Source organism: Cimex lectularius, unplaced genomic scaffold, assembly GCF_000648675.2.
Source record: "Cimex lectularius strain Harlan isolate CLEC.00 unplaced genomic scaffold, Clec_2.1 scaffold45, whole genome shotgun sequence".
Lineage (NCBI taxonomy): Eukaryota > Metazoa > Arthropoda > Insecta > Hemiptera > Cimicidae > Cimex > Cimex lectularius.
This window is the reverse complement of record NW_019392634.1, coordinates 1,115,755-1,133,718: the sequence shown is the minus strand read 5'-3', so window position 1 is coordinate 1,133,718 and position 17,964 is coordinate 1,115,755. Positions and strand designations below refer to the sequence as shown.

Here is a 17,964-nt window from a genome sequence, read left to right as displayed (position 1 = left end):
TGAAATTCAAAGCTGCTGTAAACTAAATAAAAAATTAATTATAGAAAAAATATACTTGTTTTATGGATGTCTCCTTAACAGCAGAGAAAATTTTCTCCTATAGAATCATTAATCATGTCACCAGCGTAACAGTATTGACAATTTCAAGGATTGGCCACTAATGAGCTAATTTTAGAAAGTTTTGATTACAAACCTGCATCTGTTAATATTACGATAAAAGATACTGACACAAACATGTTTCGTTTCTTTGCAGATCGTGGAGATCAAGGGAGAAATCTAAGCTAATTAGTACTACACGTGGACATTTTATTTTCCCCCCTTTAAGTTTCAAAGTAAACTATAAACTACACAAGACCACCGGTTCAGTTTAGTCTGTAGTTTCTCAAAATAGTCTGATCTTGGGAAAATTACAACAGTGCGGCTTTTACGGGGGGGGGGTCGTGTGGTGATGTCGAGAGTTGTTCGGTTGACACGACGATCAACACTGTCCAATTATGGCTAAGATTTTTCTGTTGACTATATATGTGAATGTTTTTTTTTATTTGACGAGAAGCCCTTGATTTTACGACCACGATGTATGCGAAATCATGTTCAGTTTTCACTTTTTAAGCATCGAACAAGAATAAAAATTTCAAATTTTCATATTGTATATGTAAATTTGGTAGTTGTCGGCCTTCTAGAAACATTTTTGAATAATAAAGAATTATTTTCATCTGACGAGGTCTGTCTGAGCTTTAAAACTCGGTTATGGTATCGACATACGGTCTGCTGTTCATAGTTAGGTTTTTTTTATGATTTTTAACACTACTGTCTACACAGTATAGTAACGCTCGTCGACATCAAAATGCTACAAAAATAAAGGTCAGTTCACCGTTAATCAAGAAATCGTGGCTTTATTACACTGAGCCCAACCTTTCTGTAAATGTTATTACTCCGGTCTTCTTTGATTTAACGGTTTAATTTAAGTATATGTATGATTCTATCAAAATCTGGCTATTGAGACCTGTCGATAATTCTTAAAATTATTTTATAACTTTAATAAAATGTGATATATTTTGTCATTATCTCAATTGTATTTTAAAAAGACATTGGTTTGTTACATAAAAAAAAAAAATCCGTTGTACTTAGAGAGGGAGGTAGTTTTGATGTTTGAGTTTTTTTCTTGAGATTTGTGATGAACCTGGATTTCGGATGTTTTCGATAATTTATGGTCGGACCAGATAAAACTAAACCACCACTTATCAACATAAGACAATCCAGCGAGACTAAATGTACCAAAAATGATCGGAACCAGCTTCATATTTCAATGTCGACACAATGTATGGCCTATTCTTATCCGCCGAGGAATCAGGTATAACAAATTGTTCTTTCGATTTCCTTGCGTTGGTGACAATTGGAAGTTATGTGTATATAATGTGGGTTGTTTATGAGCCGAGATCATCACCGGCCTTCTGCGTTCTTGTCCTTCTTTTTCTACTCTTTCAGGCGTATTTTGTTTTAATCTGTCATTTGAGCGCCTCGATCTGGTTACTGCCTTTATATGTACGTCGATATCCTAAAATGGTAGCCACTTTGTAACTCAGGTTGTCAACTACAGAATAGGCACAAAATGTACAACCCATATATCAACATAACCGATACAAACATAGAAGCCTGGACACATTCACTCCCCCAGATTAGCCGGTATTCATCGGGGCGGGGTCGAACCCTCTCCATTCTCGCTAATAACTTACTTTTACTCCCCAAACGTCACACGCTCACCCCGGAGTAATAGTCCTCGGGGCGTGATTAAAATTCAGGATAATAAATATACATTTCAACCAAAATTTATCATCTTGGACTTAATTATCCACATATATCACGGAATATGAAATAATCAGTAGTGGCTGAAATATTTATTTCAACGAATGGACTTGGTTCTGAAAAACAGCACCACGATAAATTTTGAAAATTGTATTATTTTCTTCTAGGCTTTACGAAAGACTCAATTCTTGATGAATGTGGCATTAAGAAGATCAAAGTTTTATTATTTAAATGTATATATTTATTTATAGCAGTAATTAACCCTGTAAAGTAGGATGGACTTTATCGTCCTACAATGCTCTTATGGCGCTAAGATAAAAAAAATATAACGTGTAAATTTCAACCAAACTTGATTATCTTGGACTTGTTTGTCTTTTTATATCATAGAAGATTAAACACCCTATTGTAGTTGAAATTTGTGTTTGAACGAAAAGGTTGTTCGTGTAAAAATGTTTATTAATTTATTTGGGGCAGTTAGTAACCCTGTAAAGTTCGGGGACTTAATCTTCAAATAATGCTCTTTTGGCGCTGATGTTAAACACGTTAGTATAATATAAATTTCTACCAAATTTGATTAATTTATTTTACCACAGATAAAAAAAGGTGTAGTTGTTAAAATTTGTACTTCAAAGAAATTGACGTTGTGTCCTGTAAAACTGCACCACGATAAATTTTGTAAATTTATTTATTTCTTCTAGGCTTTAATAAAAAAAAGACCTAATTCTTTATGAATGTGACAGTTGACAATATTAAATTAAAATTTTCTAATTTAAATAATTCATTTGGGACAGTTATTAACTCTGCAACGGCTCTAAAGATTTAAAAAAATCTGCAAGAGAATAAATATATATTTCAATCAAATACGATTATCTTTTGATAATATCTCTGAATATGAGAAAGAGAAATATCTGTAGTAGAAGGTATATTTTTATATTTTTAAAGAACAGACTGTTCGTGTAAAACTTTGGGACTATTATATATGAAAATTTATTAATTCCTTCTCATTACAAGATAAAGACTTAATAGTTTGTGATTAAGATTGACTAGGTGGATAGACTAAGAAGGTAAAAACAGCTTTTAATTCTACGCTTCTAGGAGAAACTAAATTTCTCTTTCTCACGATAGTGTAATTGTTTTCCTTCGTTCTTTAAACCCATTTGATTCTTCATCTGACCGATTTTTTAAATGAAAACCGACTGCGCTCTTTAAACTTTTGGATAATGTTTTTTTCTTTAGAGAGTGTGGAGCAGGAAAGGCAAAATTTTCAAGTATGTGCCTATGAGGCCACTTCTAGGCCTTATCTTCGATCGAAAACGAAGGATTGTTTTGTTAGTGGACAGTTGTTTTGAAGAAATCACCTGGCACTGCTTTTTTCGGATCGCCTAATTTGCACTCCTTTCCCAGGCAGCAGACGAAGACGGGCTGGTTGGAGGAGAGTTTGACGGCGAGGTGAGGAGGTAGGAACGTGCTGAGGATGGCCACATCCTCGTTCCTTTCCCTCGCTTTTTGCACCTTCTCGTCTTCTTTGATCCGGAGTGAAGACTCCAATTTGGTCCTGAGCACTTCTGCCGCCATCTCTCGACTGACACGGTTTCGACGCCGCGTTCACCTTCCCGAGCCCCACTTAAAAGGCAGGCGCGCGCAACTTTTGACGAAATCCTTCGCTATTCAGCTCCTCCTTGATCACGATGATTAAGCGCATCCATCCATTTCAAACAACACACTTGAATACCTTTAGCAATTAGACAAATTAGTCGGAAGCAAACTATGATGTCATCGCAAGTCATCCGGCCTGCGGTGATTTGCGGTTGGAGGTTTGCGCCAAAATCTGTTGCCTCGGGCCCGCCTGTTCTCGCTACAGCCTCAATTAATAATTCAGTGAGAATCTATTTGCCTCATTGTCCCGATTCAACTTTCATTATTTTACATTTGCTTCTTCATAACTGCTGCCCGCTGTGGTCGAGCACGTTTCGTTTTTAACTAATTCGCATCCTTCTCTGCTGAGGTGATTTTGGGGTCATCCGTTTTTAAGATAAGGCAGTCTTGATGATTGGTATAACTGGTATCACTTGAATTATGATAATTGAAATTCCGAGGAGGGCGATTTGCATACATCCGATTATCTCTATAGTAGTCCATAGGAGGGTTCAAGTTTTACTAATCTTTATATCTTATCTAAAGTTTATCTATACTATACTAATATCGCACATTGCGAGGAAATTCTGTTCCTATAGATTATCCACTACGTCCTACAGTTCTTTTAAATTTGCCTATATTTTCATTTTTCAGAAATAGGTGCACAAATTATTGAGTAAAAATCTTCTTATAAAATGTGAATATAGAACAAGATTAAGATGTGAACACAGTGATAAAATATGAATACGGAACAAGATGTTGTTAACAATATATAATAGATTATGTCTCCAGTAGTCAATCGTTCTTTGTTGTTTGTATGATGACGAGCAATGTCTGATCATTAGCTCGTTCCATTGTTTAAAACAAGGTTCTTCACTTTTGCCTCGATCATTAGCCTTCGTATGCTCCGAATTTTCACTTAAAACATTCAATTGGGGAATTGAGCCAATTTTTTTAAACCGAGTAATTGTACTGGGCAAATTTGTCCTATGTTTAGCGAAGACAAATTTTTTGAGGGCTGTGAGATATTACTAAGCTTTCCTTTGGGTAATTCTTGTTTAATTTGCAATTACATCTTGAGTGCTTAAGCGAAAGGAGAAAGGTCATTAGTGCGAATAGTTTTTATTACATATTTTTTAGGTTCACTATTAGCATTACACAATCTATCTCACGGTCTTTCTCATTCTCTCTCTCTCTCTCTCTCTCTCTCTCTCTCTCTCTTCCACACTCATATTCTTTAACTACTACAATCCCTCTTTACTTCCAGCATCTTCAATATGGATCAATTCTGGATGGCCGCTGTAGCCGAGTGGTTAAGGCGTCAGATTCTCGGCTAGTAGATCCCGCGGTCGTGGGTTCGATCCCCACCGTCGCCTCTGTACTTTTTCTGACGCCTAAGGGGACCGGTGGCCGCAATTAAAAGAAACTGACACGGCACTCATGAATGGAAGGAGCGGGATCAGATCTCAGCGACTCTGAATTTGGTCCCAACCCTCTTCAAAAATGAGTTTCTTCGATGGAAGAACACCGGCACACCGGGGGCTCAAATTCACACTTGTGTTGCAAGCCCCCAAGAATGGAGCCAGGGATAAAGAACAATCCGGTGCTCAGGAGGTAACTCCTCCAGTTCCTGGTTTCCATTGAGGAAAAAAAAGACCAATTCTCATTCTCTCTCGTATTTTCTTGTATTCTATACCTCACTCACTTATTATTTATCTCTCGTTCTCATTTCTTTTAAACGTACCCTTTTCCAGAGGGACTTTGAAGTAGGTCTGATGGACTAACGTTGATTATATATGGGAGGGATGAAAGCTCTGGTCCTTTTTTTAAATATTTGGTCAAACGTAACTTGAAATTTTCTCTTTTCACTGGGATGGTGGTCGTATAAGCGGGCGATGGTGGCAGTATTTTTTGCGGATTTAAAACCCCAGCCAGTAATATTCAGGAGGTTGGATTGTGTTTAATAAGAACTTGAAAAGGAACAAGTTTTGTAGTTTTGCCTTGAAATAATTTAGTTAATTTTGACCTTATAAAACATCATTGTTGCTGACAAGTAGAAGATTTCTGCCGAAAATTGGCTGACGTCATGTGTTTAATCTCCCAAATTACGTTCTTCTTTTAGTATTTCTATACCTTCAACTGAGACATCATTGTAAAATTTAAAAAAAACTGCAACTACAATGCTTACATGATTAGTCATTTTTTAAAAATTATTTCATTATCAACGGATTACAAACAGAATATTGTATCATTGGGCCCAGGATGATCTCAGAATTTAATAACTTTTTTCTCGTTTCAATCGTCGGAAACCACCTTTGACGTGACGGGTAATTTTCACATTTTAAACCTGACGGCCGTTTGTATTGAAATCTAGCATTGAAAGACGCGGTTTTTCTCTAAAACGGGAGACAAGGACAAGGCCGGGGATCCTTCCTCGGGGTCCTTTGCTTAGCCGACATATAACTCAGTCCTTGCCGTCGGCTCCGGAAACCGATTAACGCCTCGTACCAGTTATTTTATGTCGCCCACGCTTGTTTATTGTCCGGTTAGTCACATCGTAACTTCTCCGGGACGTTTAAAAAAGGAAAACTATTACCGGCTCAAAGAAGATGTTTTGTGTTTATGTTTGTTTTCACACCCCGACTAACTCACCAAACTGTCTTTGATTGTTTACGTAGAAATAAAATTTGTTGGGCTGACTGTAGAGGGAGGAATAGGTAGATAGATATATAGATATACAAACAAAAAGATATAAAGATAGATAGAGAGGGAGAGATAGAGAGAGAGAGAAAGAGAGAGAGAGAGAGAGAAAGAGAGAGAGAGAGAGAGAGNGAGAAAGTGAGAGAGAGAGACAGACAGACAGAGCAGAGGGAGGGAGAGAGGGAGAGAGAGACAGACAGACAGACAGAGCGGAGGGAGGGAGAGGGAGAGGGAGAGGGAGAGAGAGAGACAGACAGACAGACAGAGCGGAGGGAGGGAGGGAGAGGGATAGAGAGAGCGTGAGAGAAAAAGAGAGAACGAAGTATAAGGTGATAAAAAAGAAGGGAGGAGAGAGACATATAGTGAGACAGAGAGAGAGACAGACAGACAGTGAGAGGGGAGGGAGAGGGAGAGAGTGTGAGAGAGAGAGAGAGAGAGAGAGAGAGCGAAAGAACGAGGGGTAAGATGATAAAAAAGAAAGGGAAGCAGGTTTGATGTCGATGGATGTCTGGAGAGACGAATTTGTACATTTATCCATCTTTCTTTTCTCATTTTTCTTTGTCTCTTTCGCTCTCTCTTTCTCCCCCTTTCTCCTTCACTCTCACTATCACCTTCTTAATTTCCATCTACACTATTCTTTCTTTCAATTTATTTATGTCTCTTCCTCTGTCTATATATTTATCTATCCATATCTCACTCTGTATTCTAATGAATTTTCATCTTTTCCTAACTCTGATTTTCCAGTGTCTCTCCCATTATTATCTTCCATCAATCATTTACCACTATCTATCTATCTATCGACATTCATATTTTCTCTCTCCTTTGCCATTGCATTCTCACACACTCTACTTTACAATCAATAGTAATCTCTCTCTCTCTTTCTTTCTTTCTTCTTCTTTCACATTCTTACTTTTTTCTAATCTTTTATTCCTAGAACACTGTCAAACGCTCTACTTACCACAATCTCTCTTTTTTTCATTTCCATCTAATTCCTTCACACCAAATGATGTCTCTGCCTATGTCTATCTATTTATCTATCCATTGATCATGTACTTGTATCTATCTATCTGTATCGATCGTTCTTTCTATCAACTGTCATTCATTCTCTCCTCTTTTATTGAGTTCTAACTGACTCTACCTCTCTTTCTGTAATTTCTCTCTCTCACCCTCTCTCTCTCCTCCCCCTCACCCCTCCCTCTGGTCCTTCTTCCTCAATAATATCAAACCTCCAGCTCTATTCATCTACAATATAAATTTTCACTCATCTTCTAATGTATCTCTTTTCTCCATCACACATTCCAGTAGGTATATCAATCCTTTTCTCAATCTACTCTCTCTTTTTCTGTTTTATCATCATTGACCTTTTTAACTCTTTCCCGCTTGTGAAACACATTTTCAAGTTTTACGAGCAAAGGAAACCAATCAAAAAAACACAATACTCAAATAAAATCATAAAATAATCATAAAAACTCGACCTTCATTTCAATTAGGATCAGCGGATGTAGCGGACAATTAGCAGCTGTGCCAATTCGAATGCTAAACATTCCCCGATGTCAAATCCTGAATTTTCATCGGCGAACGATTCGAAAATCTATTGTGAAACTTTGAGAGAGTTATGCAAATAACATGTAGGACCACCTGTAGGAGTTTGTCGTCCCACGTGCTCGTTAATCAGACGCTATTATTCACTCATTTGCCCTCACAGGCCTACGAAACCTTCGGGTGTGATATATTTTCATATTTGATGAAATAAGATCGACTGTCATGTTGAAAGAAAGGTGATTTTTCACAGGATATCAGGCTCAATTCTAAAAAGGTAAAAGGAAAATAGAAACCAACTAAAGAGGCATTGAGGCATGGTTCTCTCCTACTCAAGATTTTCCCGAACAATCAATATTTACAAAAAGTAAAGTAAAAATATTTGGAATAGTAGTCCTAGTATTAAATATATATATATATATATATATATATAGTTTTACATAAACTAAATAATATAAATTAACAAAAAAGAAAATCGTTAGTAGACATGTTTTACAAACTAAGGGGTTTTCATTAGAACGAAGTCAGCATTTGATCGGGTCAACTGATAAGTATCAACTTTCAAACGTACAAAATGCATAGAATATAAGATATATATTTTATTTTTTGATGTAAATCAATAAAAAAATTATTAACACTTATTAGAGCAGATGATATACATAAACAGACATGGTTAATTTGGTCTTTTATAAAAACTGAGATGATAATAATTGCCTAAACGTAAGAGAGAAAGATATTTCATTGGGGAGTAAGTATATTGTATTGAAAAGGAGTTTAAATATTAACAGTAGAAAATTATTTAATAATAAGCTTCTAAATTATAAAAGAATTAGAAATTCATTGTTCTAATAAAAATACAATGCTAGGCATACAAGTACATGTACTATTTCAAGTTTAGTTAGAATGAAATTAAATATAGCTTAAATATTTTATAGATATGGAGTTCTAACAGTTGGAAACGTTGTGTCCACATTTTTCAAAAGATGGGGATTGTGGGTAAAAAAGATAAATTAGTGAGAGAGAAAGAGAGGGAGTATAGGAATGATTAAAATATGAATAAATGGAGAAAGAAAACCCATAAGAGTAAAAAAACGTAAAAAAGATAAATTATATGTGAGAGTGGGAGGATAAAGGAAAAAAAGAAGTAAAGAAAGAGAGATATTTACGTAGATAGACAGCTATAGATACTGACAGAGAAGGAGAGAGAGGGAAAAGAGAGGAAGGGAGAGAGAGTGAAAGTGAGACAGAGGGTGAGAGAGAGAGGAGAGAGAATAGGGAGGTACAGTTAAAACGCTATGGAATGGGAGAGAGTGAATGAGGGTGTTGATAGATAGAAAGATAGATAAGGATATAGCATCTCTCTCTCTCTCTCTCTCTCTCTCTCTCTCTCTCTCTCTCTCGCTCTCTTTCTCTCTCTCTCAATGTAATAAAATCATGTAAATCTAAATATATTAATGAGAAATATCTAAAAGTTTTTCTCTTATTAGATTATGTTCATTTATAATCTGTACAACATCAATAATGTTTAAAAATGTATGTAAACTGTCTCCTCTCTCTCTCTCTCTCTCTCTCTCTCTCTCTCTCTCTCTCTCTCTCTCATTAATTTCATCAACTCTATTCACTATTTCCTAAATCTATAAACCTTTGCAATAATTTACCTAATGTAATAAAATCATGTAAATCTAAACATATTTATAAGACATATCGAAAAGCTTTTCTCTCATTAGATTATGCTCAATCATACTCTGTACAACATGAATATTATTTAAATAGTTACCACTGAACAATATATTTGTATATATTTGTACTATACGTGTTTTGCATTTTGAGTTAAACTTGATTTGTATGTACGAACAGACATTATTAGAAATAAGGACTGATTATATGATCCCGGAAACAAGCTTCACAACTTTCTATAAAGTCTCAACGGACTATAAAGGAGAGGAAGAACACAGGAGAGGTATACAGATGGTTTCAAAACAAACGAAGGAACCGGATCAGGCGTTTATGTAAAAGCCCAAAACATGAGCAATCAAACTCATTAGGGATGTAACTTCGGTCTTTCAAGCAGAAATACACGCCATACACGCCCTGGAAAATCTTAAAAGAGGTTACACTGACAAAAAAATCCTCATAAGATCAAATAGCCAAGCAGCCATTAAAGCATTAGCATGTAAAAGAATCACATCAAAATTAGTCAGTGAATGCATCCAAAATCTCCAAAACCTGGGGAAACACAACAATGATATCTTGGGTGCAGGGCACAGGGGAATTTTGGGTAACGAGAAAACAGACAGACTGGCCAGAAGATCTGCAAGAACATACATAGGCCCCGAACCTATACTTGGTATAACAAAAACAAATATAGAATCCTCCATCGCAGAATGGATCCAAACAAAACAAAAGGAGAAGTGGATAAACTCTAGCGGTGCTAGACATAGTAAACTTATGATGAAACAACCCTCACTGAGACTGGTAAAATCATTGCTGCAAGTGGACATGGCCAAACTCAGAGGAGTGGTAGGACTACTATCCGGTCACTGGCATCTGCGAAAACATTTACACAACATGCTTATATACAACGATGATCCCAGTTGCAGATTATGTAATGAGGATGAGGAAACAGCCACTCATATCATCTTCTAATGCGAAGCAACAGCTCAGTGGAGATTTAGCCTAACGTACGGAAAAAACTTAGGGAATCAAACTGTAGCAGCGACAGTCAATGACCTGATACTTCTAAGAAGAAGGATTGAGTCTATTGCACTGAACTAAGGAACTAGGAAGTACATAAGCCAGAAGGCTGCAGTACCTCGGGAGTGCAAACCCCGCTTCCTAGTATCCTTTTTCACCATACCATACCATGTATGTACGAATGCTCGTTAAATGTAAGAAAGGTTCATGAAACCTCATTTTGCCTTTTGTAAATAAAATGTTTAATTTTCTCTCTCTCTATCTATCTCTCCCACCCTCTTCACACTCCATCTCCATCTTTTTGCACTTATTCAATCACCCTATTTCTTTCTCTTTTCTACACTTTTTTCATCTCATCTTTCTCATCACTCTATCATACCTTCTCATGTAGTGCATACTCACTAGCATCTCAATCAGTCATTCTCATACAGTATCTCTTATGGGTTTTCTTTCTCCATTTATACATATTTTAATCAATCCTATACTCCCTCTCTTTCTCTCTCACACCATTTCAATACTGCTGAGTAGAACAAAATTAAAAAAATATCACGTGGTGCTACCAGAAATATTAATCATTAACCGAAACATAAAGATAAAAAAAATAAATTTCCCAATAATAAGTGTGAATGTAAAAATGTTTTCCAACCAAAGTGTTGATTCATTTACAGATCTTGCTGATCACAACGGGGCCACTAGTGATTATACTAATTTATAATATTATTATAAAATCAACGCGGTAATTTAATTAGCTTAGATTTTGTACTTAATTTAGAAGGTAAATTGAAGTTCAACTAAGTTACAAGCAAAGAATGATTATTCAATTTTCCTTTGGATAATACGGTCGTACAAAGTTCATTTGGAGTAAGCCAAAACAGGGAAAACAAGAATCGACTATTAAATTAGAAACGAGAGTCTCAAATCAGCATGGTTGTATTCATCTCATCTCATTATTTGTCATCTTGTGTTCATTTCCCCTTATCTTTTGTAAACAGTGTGACGCCTTAGATTCGCCCTCGGGTCTTCGAACTCGGGAATAAAACATAAGCAATATGTATCGTCGAGGAGGAAAAAATGAAATTGATATGCAATAACTTTTAATTGAATGGATGATTTCTGAAATTTCTTTACTTTAACGAACCCATAACAAATTCTAATATCCAGGTAACAGTATTTTTCTTCGATCTATCCTACTATGTCAAAGGTGGAACTTTAGTTTCAAAGAGATAGACGTATAATATAACCATAACCTTCATGGTTATATTATACGTAGATGTAGATGATGATATACCGTAGGTTGTATATTTTGCTTTAGGTGAACAGCACGAAAAGCAGCAAGCATACTGCACCCTTTAAGAGCTATTGTATCCTCGTTCTGAACTTACAGCACACCGGTGAGTCCTAGTTCATCAATTAATTTTATTACAAGGCAAGGTTTCAATGGTTGAATTTCTTCTATCGTTATGTTGTACATGTGTAGTGTTATACCATATTTTTCAGATGATTTATTCTGCCTCTGCTAAAAATCCTGTTAGGATTCGAGGTTTTTCCTGCCTCCTTTGATGTGTTGTTGTGTCTTATCTTCAAAAATTTGCTAGAAGGTTCTTGGATTTTTTATATCCAAGGAGTGAATTCTAGTATTTCTTCATTTTCATTTTGCCCTTTTTTTCTAAGGTACCCACTGATGATGTGAGTCCCTATGCCACAGAAGGGCTCAGGACCTGTCAGCAGTATGGCCTACATGTCCTGGGACCCGGCAGAGTATAACTTTATTGTGGCATGCTAATCTATTTAGTTTAGTTTTACGATTCAGCACTATCTTTAAGCGAATGATGTTTAAACTGAGTATTTTCATTGCTGCTTGGCTTTATTATAGTTACAAAGAGGAAGAAATTCCCACAAACAAAAAATTAATTACTGTCTTGTCAGGAAACAACATTGAAAAAAATACAAAATAATGAAAATGCGGATATCCTAAGTAAACCTAGGAATGAAATAAATAATAAAATCAATTTTAATGAACACATAAAAGTAGTCAATTTTGATATTTCGTCAATCATCTGAACTTTCAGCAACAATCGGAAATAGATAAATTAATATACAAATATAAATCACTTTTTGCTAAGGTTAAATATGATATAGTCATAGTGAAGGGTTATGAAACACATATTGATCTATTGATAGACAAATATTATAGTAAAAGAACATACAGGTGTACTACTGAAGATAAAAAGAAATAGAACAACAGGTATCAATTTTTTTTAAATTCTTATTTTTGTAACATTTGGTCAATTTGAACTAAGTATATTTCTCAATTCCATGGATTGCAACATGGTGTCTTTTCCGATGGGTTCTGAATATTTGGTTCCAAGATGGATACTCGTGCCCACGTATCTTCCTGACTTCTACATCCGACAGGGTACCAGCAGATGTTGCCGCTTTCAAGGGTTTTTCCCTCTTTCTCGTTATTTTTTGGTACTTAAATTCGTTTGGAAATTTTGCTTGAACTCCAAAATCCTGTTCGTGTCTCGGGGCCATGAATTTGTCCCTTCGTTGGGCTGTTACTACCTTTCCGTTTTAGTTTAAGCCCTGTTGGAGGTGTCAGTATGAACCTTCACGTTAGACAGCCACTATTTAATTTGGTTGAATGCTTTCATAAAAACTTGACAAGTACTAACATTTTGACAATAGGCAAAGAAGAGGGACGTTTAACTTTCAAAAGACAACGCCCAGCTGTTCGTTTACTTATCCTTAACCATTTTTGTTTCCAAATATAAAAACTATTCTTACCTGCACGGAATATCTGTCCGCATCCGTCGCACCTCGAAGCGAATTGGGCGTCGTAACAGTTGCCGCAGTAGATTTTGTCCGCTTTGCTACCGAACTGCTTGTCGACAAGTGATACGCGACACTTGTTGCAGAAGAAGCACGCCTCGTGCCAGTGCTTGTCTTTGTAGGACAAATCCTAAGGAGAAAATAAGATAGAAGTTAATTATAGTTAACAAAATTATATATAAAGATTATTAAAAAACTATCAATCACAAAAAAAGCATCGATGTTGTCATGAAAAATAGCTTTAAAGAGAGTATATTTAATATAAAATTCAAAAGATAAAAATAGAAGAAAAGAAAAATATATATGTGAAAAGGCACCTAATTCAATACTGCACTAAAAGATTACTGTGAGATTGCCTATAAACATTATTGATTTTAGTACTTTTTCACATTTATCTTCAAACTTTATTTCATTATAATATAAGCCAAGTTTTAAATATAATTAATTTAATATTAAAAATAATGTTGTTGCTGTTATCAAAAATCTAGGGTGGCATTCATCGGTTGATATATGCATATTATGTGTAAATATTTTTTTAAAATTTTTTTGTTACATTTGTAGTTACCATTTAAGTCACAATACTGCCCAATCCTTACTTCCTAGTCTCATCTTATCCTTTCCTATCATAATGGAGACAACAGAGTCTAAATTTCCATGTGGCCTGCATGAAGGGAAAGGTTATTCGATTTTTCCCACATAATTGAAGCGACTCTTGGCTCCTTATAAGGAGCGTTTAGGAATGTCACCCGATATGAGAAAGAGAAAGCAAGGCGGCCCTTATTCCGATTTTTGGAGGAAACAGGGTTGTTTTATAGTACAAAGTATTTTAGAGATATCTCATCTTTTCTTTTTTTAGTGTATTGAGAGTTAATGTATTTATTAGCGTGATTGTGTAGTGTAATAAAACCGATATCGGAATATTGAGTACCCCACAGACCTTAAATTAGATTAGTGTATAATATGGGTGATGGAGGAATATCGAGTACTCACCACCATGATTCAGTGGCATGACAAAATTATATATTTAAGAGTGTGTACGTGGATTTGGATCTGGAGACGAGCGTTGGGGCTATAATGACTTGGCAGTTGATAGCCCATGCAGCCCAACATCGAAGGCTGGACGGGCAGAGGTCTGATCCGGGACTGTCAATCCGGGGTTGGTTGTCGAAGTATGGTAATTTACTATAAATTAGAAAAGAATTGCCGGACTGCGAGAAGTGTTAGGCTCAACTCTGTACGAGTGAATGTATGTATATGCATGTGAAGATTTGAGCTTATATAAATCATCACTGATCTGTGACTCAATTTATTGTTAATAAAATTAGCTCCAATTAAAAATTAGAAGAACAAGGCTATTGTTTATCTAGTTTTGTTAAACTGGTCGACACTGTTATATTATATTATTACTGGGGTATATTGCAATAGTGAAAAAAAATTTCAGTGAAGAACTTCGTGAACAAGTCAGATCAACCTCGCGCTTTTTATTCTATAAGGAACTTTACCAAGATATTTTATTGCAAAATGCACTATCCTATCGGAGATTCGGCTTCTGCATCTAAATTTTTCTAAATTGAATGTGACACAGGTTATTGACTTACTGCTTAATGATTACAAAAATTTAATCAAATATGCGCGCCACGCCTGGCACTATCGCCAAGAGTTAATATTAGAATTTAATTTTCGAATATTTTAAAGCCTTGTCATTCTAAATCGCTGGCCCAAATAATTTATACATCTATATTATTGTAAATTAAACGAAGAACAAAAATTATTGTTTATAATGTATGCTAGTAATTAATATAATTATTAAAAATTAAATTATCAATTGTAATATTTATTTATGGATCAATTTTTTTTTAAATTTTTTCTTTTGTACATTTTTCTCTGTGTCGACCAAAAATTTAAGTCAAATGAAAATCGACCTCCGGCAGACGGACCCTCCATGCCGTAATTTTACTTGAAATTATATACTATGTAATGTTTATAACTTTTCTTTTTTGCAATAAAGTATTATTATTATTTATTATATTATTGTAATAGTTATGTCCAAATAAAATCGCGTTTAAAAGTTGCCAAAATCGAATGGCGGGTTAAATTTCCTCGTTGTGTTTTTATGCTTTTATTCTCTCGGCATTAGAATATATATTTTAAGTTGTTTACTTATTTTTTTCCATGAACTTAAGTTGATTTTCACAATTGGTGACAACCCAATTTTCACTTGAACTGCAGAATTTGATAAATTTCCATTTAAATATGTATTTGTTAACGGCTATTTTATTAACTGTTTTCAATGTAATGTTTTGTGTACTTAGATCTGTCTATATACTTAGAAAATTGAATTTTTTGGCAGTTGGTTTCAATTTTATTATATTTGCATTTAATTGTTATTTCTATTATCCTTTATTTTATCAAGATAATTGTTTTGTTTCTTGTTGTAAGACAACCCCTCAGACGGTCTCAATGTCTGTAAGTATGTGTAGTGTATGTAATGAAGAAAAAAATGTATTTTTTTTAAGAGGCTTTGCAACAGCCCAGGTTATATCAACCCTCGGGGGTGCCGATGTTTTTGAAAAAAAAAAGTCTATTTGTAAGTCGCTGGATTCGAACCCAGGACCTTTACCTTACGGTGATGAGCGCCGTGTCAACGCCTTAACTGTTGCGGTCACCGACGCCCCCAAATGTATAAGATTGTATATGTAATTGTTAATAAATAGTTTTATTATTAATATTAATAAATTTAGATTTTCAAAAGAAAATAAAAAAAACTATTTACTAATTGTTTAGGCAGTGAACTAGCATTATTTGATAATAATTTAGTAGTTATTTCTGTTTTTACAAATTGGTTTTGTACTTCTGTGGTTTCCCATCATCCTGGTCTATCTAGTTTCGCTGGTTTGGCCTAAATGTATTTTGAACTTTTGATGAACTGTTTAGTTTTTGCCAGCTTAGCTGTTTTGTGAAAATCTAGTGAATTACATTTTTCATTTTTTATTTTTATCAAAAATATCGAAAAGTGTCTGACAAACCAAACCAGTGAGACAGCGGACATCCTTGTAAAATTTCACCTTTTTTTAATACAATTTCCCTTATTTTAAAATATAGTTTCAACTCACTTTCGAATCGATACCAATGGTCTTGTTGCATTCGTCGCAGGAGTTAGCAAAGACGGACTCGTAGCATTTGATGCAGTAAGGATGATCGTCCCTGAGTACGTAACGTTGTCCTGTCAGCGATTCGTCACACTGCCAGCAACAAAAGTGGCCAGAATGCCAGTCCTTCGACATCGCCTTTGTGTATTCTCCGCTAAAAATCAACTGTAAAAAAAATTAACCGTCAGAAAACAATCGATAATAATTCAATGATCAATACAATTTCATGTGGAGGAAAAAAGGTTTTCATCTTCTCTCAGTTTCATCTTGTGGAAAAATGAGATTACGCTTGCCCTACTTGGATAATAATGAAGAGATAAGATAGAAAACAATGAAGGACGAGGCTTTATTTTCATTTATTTAAATTACCAGCCAACTACAGGTTTTGTACTAGTACTAGAGACTCGAAATATCTGTCAAACATACCCAAAATACATTTCAACTGAGTCAATAGTTTGAATTATAATGATGATGTTGAGCGGATATCAATAGAATTTACACGATTAATAAGATAATTTAGTTACAAAAATTGTCTTTTGCGTTCAGACTGTCTACTTACCGATGTGAGAAGGACAATTTTGTTTTTACATAGGCATATTCAAGTGGAAGAGATCGTTGAATCGGCCATGGCCATTGCTTCCATATAAGGATAGAATCGGAATCGGCTAGGAATCGCCTTGAATGGAGCAAATGCTAATGTCGCACTTTCACCCGTTCGGGAGTTTCTTACTTGAACGAGTTATAATTGATAATGGCCGTATCGTGTCGTAATATTTCTCTTCTGGGCTGGACCTTGCAAAATATTAATAAACAAGACGGCCTTTGTATGAATTTTTCCCGAGGAATTCCGCATATTCTGTGGGCACAAAATTTTGGATAGTTCGCAAGGCTGGTGCTTGAGGATCGTCAAGAAAATCAGGTCATTAATTATAAATCACGATAAATAGTAAATACTGAGAACAAATTCACTAATTTCGTGGTCCGCTTGACCAATTAATACATTACAATTAATTAAGGTTTTTAGTTGAGATGAAAAAAAGTTAATGGCACGAGCGGGATTCGAACCCACGAATTGAAAAATGGCAAAAAGGAGAGGAAACTCATAAGGTGGGGTTGAGATAGGAAGTTGATGTCCGAGTGGATCGAGGTCATGATAGCTCAAGTGGTAGAGCAGCGGCGTATCTAGCCGAAGATCGTGGGTTCGAATCCCGCTCGTGCCATTAATGTTTTTCATCTCAACTAAAAACCTTAATTAATACTAAGAACAAAGTAAAAAAGGACCTATTCAGAAATTTTTATCAACCTTAGAGAGCTGTCCAAATCCACGTTAATATTTCGCAACAATTTTTTATTTGGGCGTCGGAAATTGATAACCGCGTGAAAACGAAATTTCTCAAGAGTGCGTTCGACTGTTTTGAAAGCGGTGTGAAAAAAAAACAGAGCCAGAATATCCGTGAACTATCGACGGAACGAGGTCTGAACTAATCAACTGTGAACCGCCGCTCGACTGCGGTGTTGGTAAAGAGCGAGACGGGACGGAACGCAGACCGACGGTTCTGAATCGATACAGCCAATCGACGCCAAACTTCAAACATATATTATTCCCTTCCTG

General features: G+C 35.4%; 1 protein-coding gene across 10 annotated transcripts in view; it reads right to left on the bottom strand.

Moving 5' to 3' along the window:
* Positions 1 to 17,964, bottom strand: part of LOC106662754 (four and a half LIM domains protein 2) — a 159,148-nt gene that overhangs the window by 15,379 nt on the left and 125,805 nt on the right. For 8 of the 10 annotated variants that reach the window (XM_014387023.2, XM_014387020.2, XM_014387022.2 and 5 more), the window contains 2 exons: positions 16,317 to 16,517; positions 13,159 to 13,333 (listed from right to left, as the gene is read on the bottom strand). In XM_014387023.2, coding sequence (XP_014242509.1) covers positions 13,159 to 13,333; positions 16,317 to 16,517 — 376 coding nt within the window. Of the gene's footprint in view, positions 1 to 3,161; positions 3,394 to 13,158; positions 13,334 to 16,316; positions 16,518 to 17,964 lie in introns of those variants that run through there. The other 2 variants (XM_014387024.2, XM_014387025.2) reach the window with 2 other exon arrangements.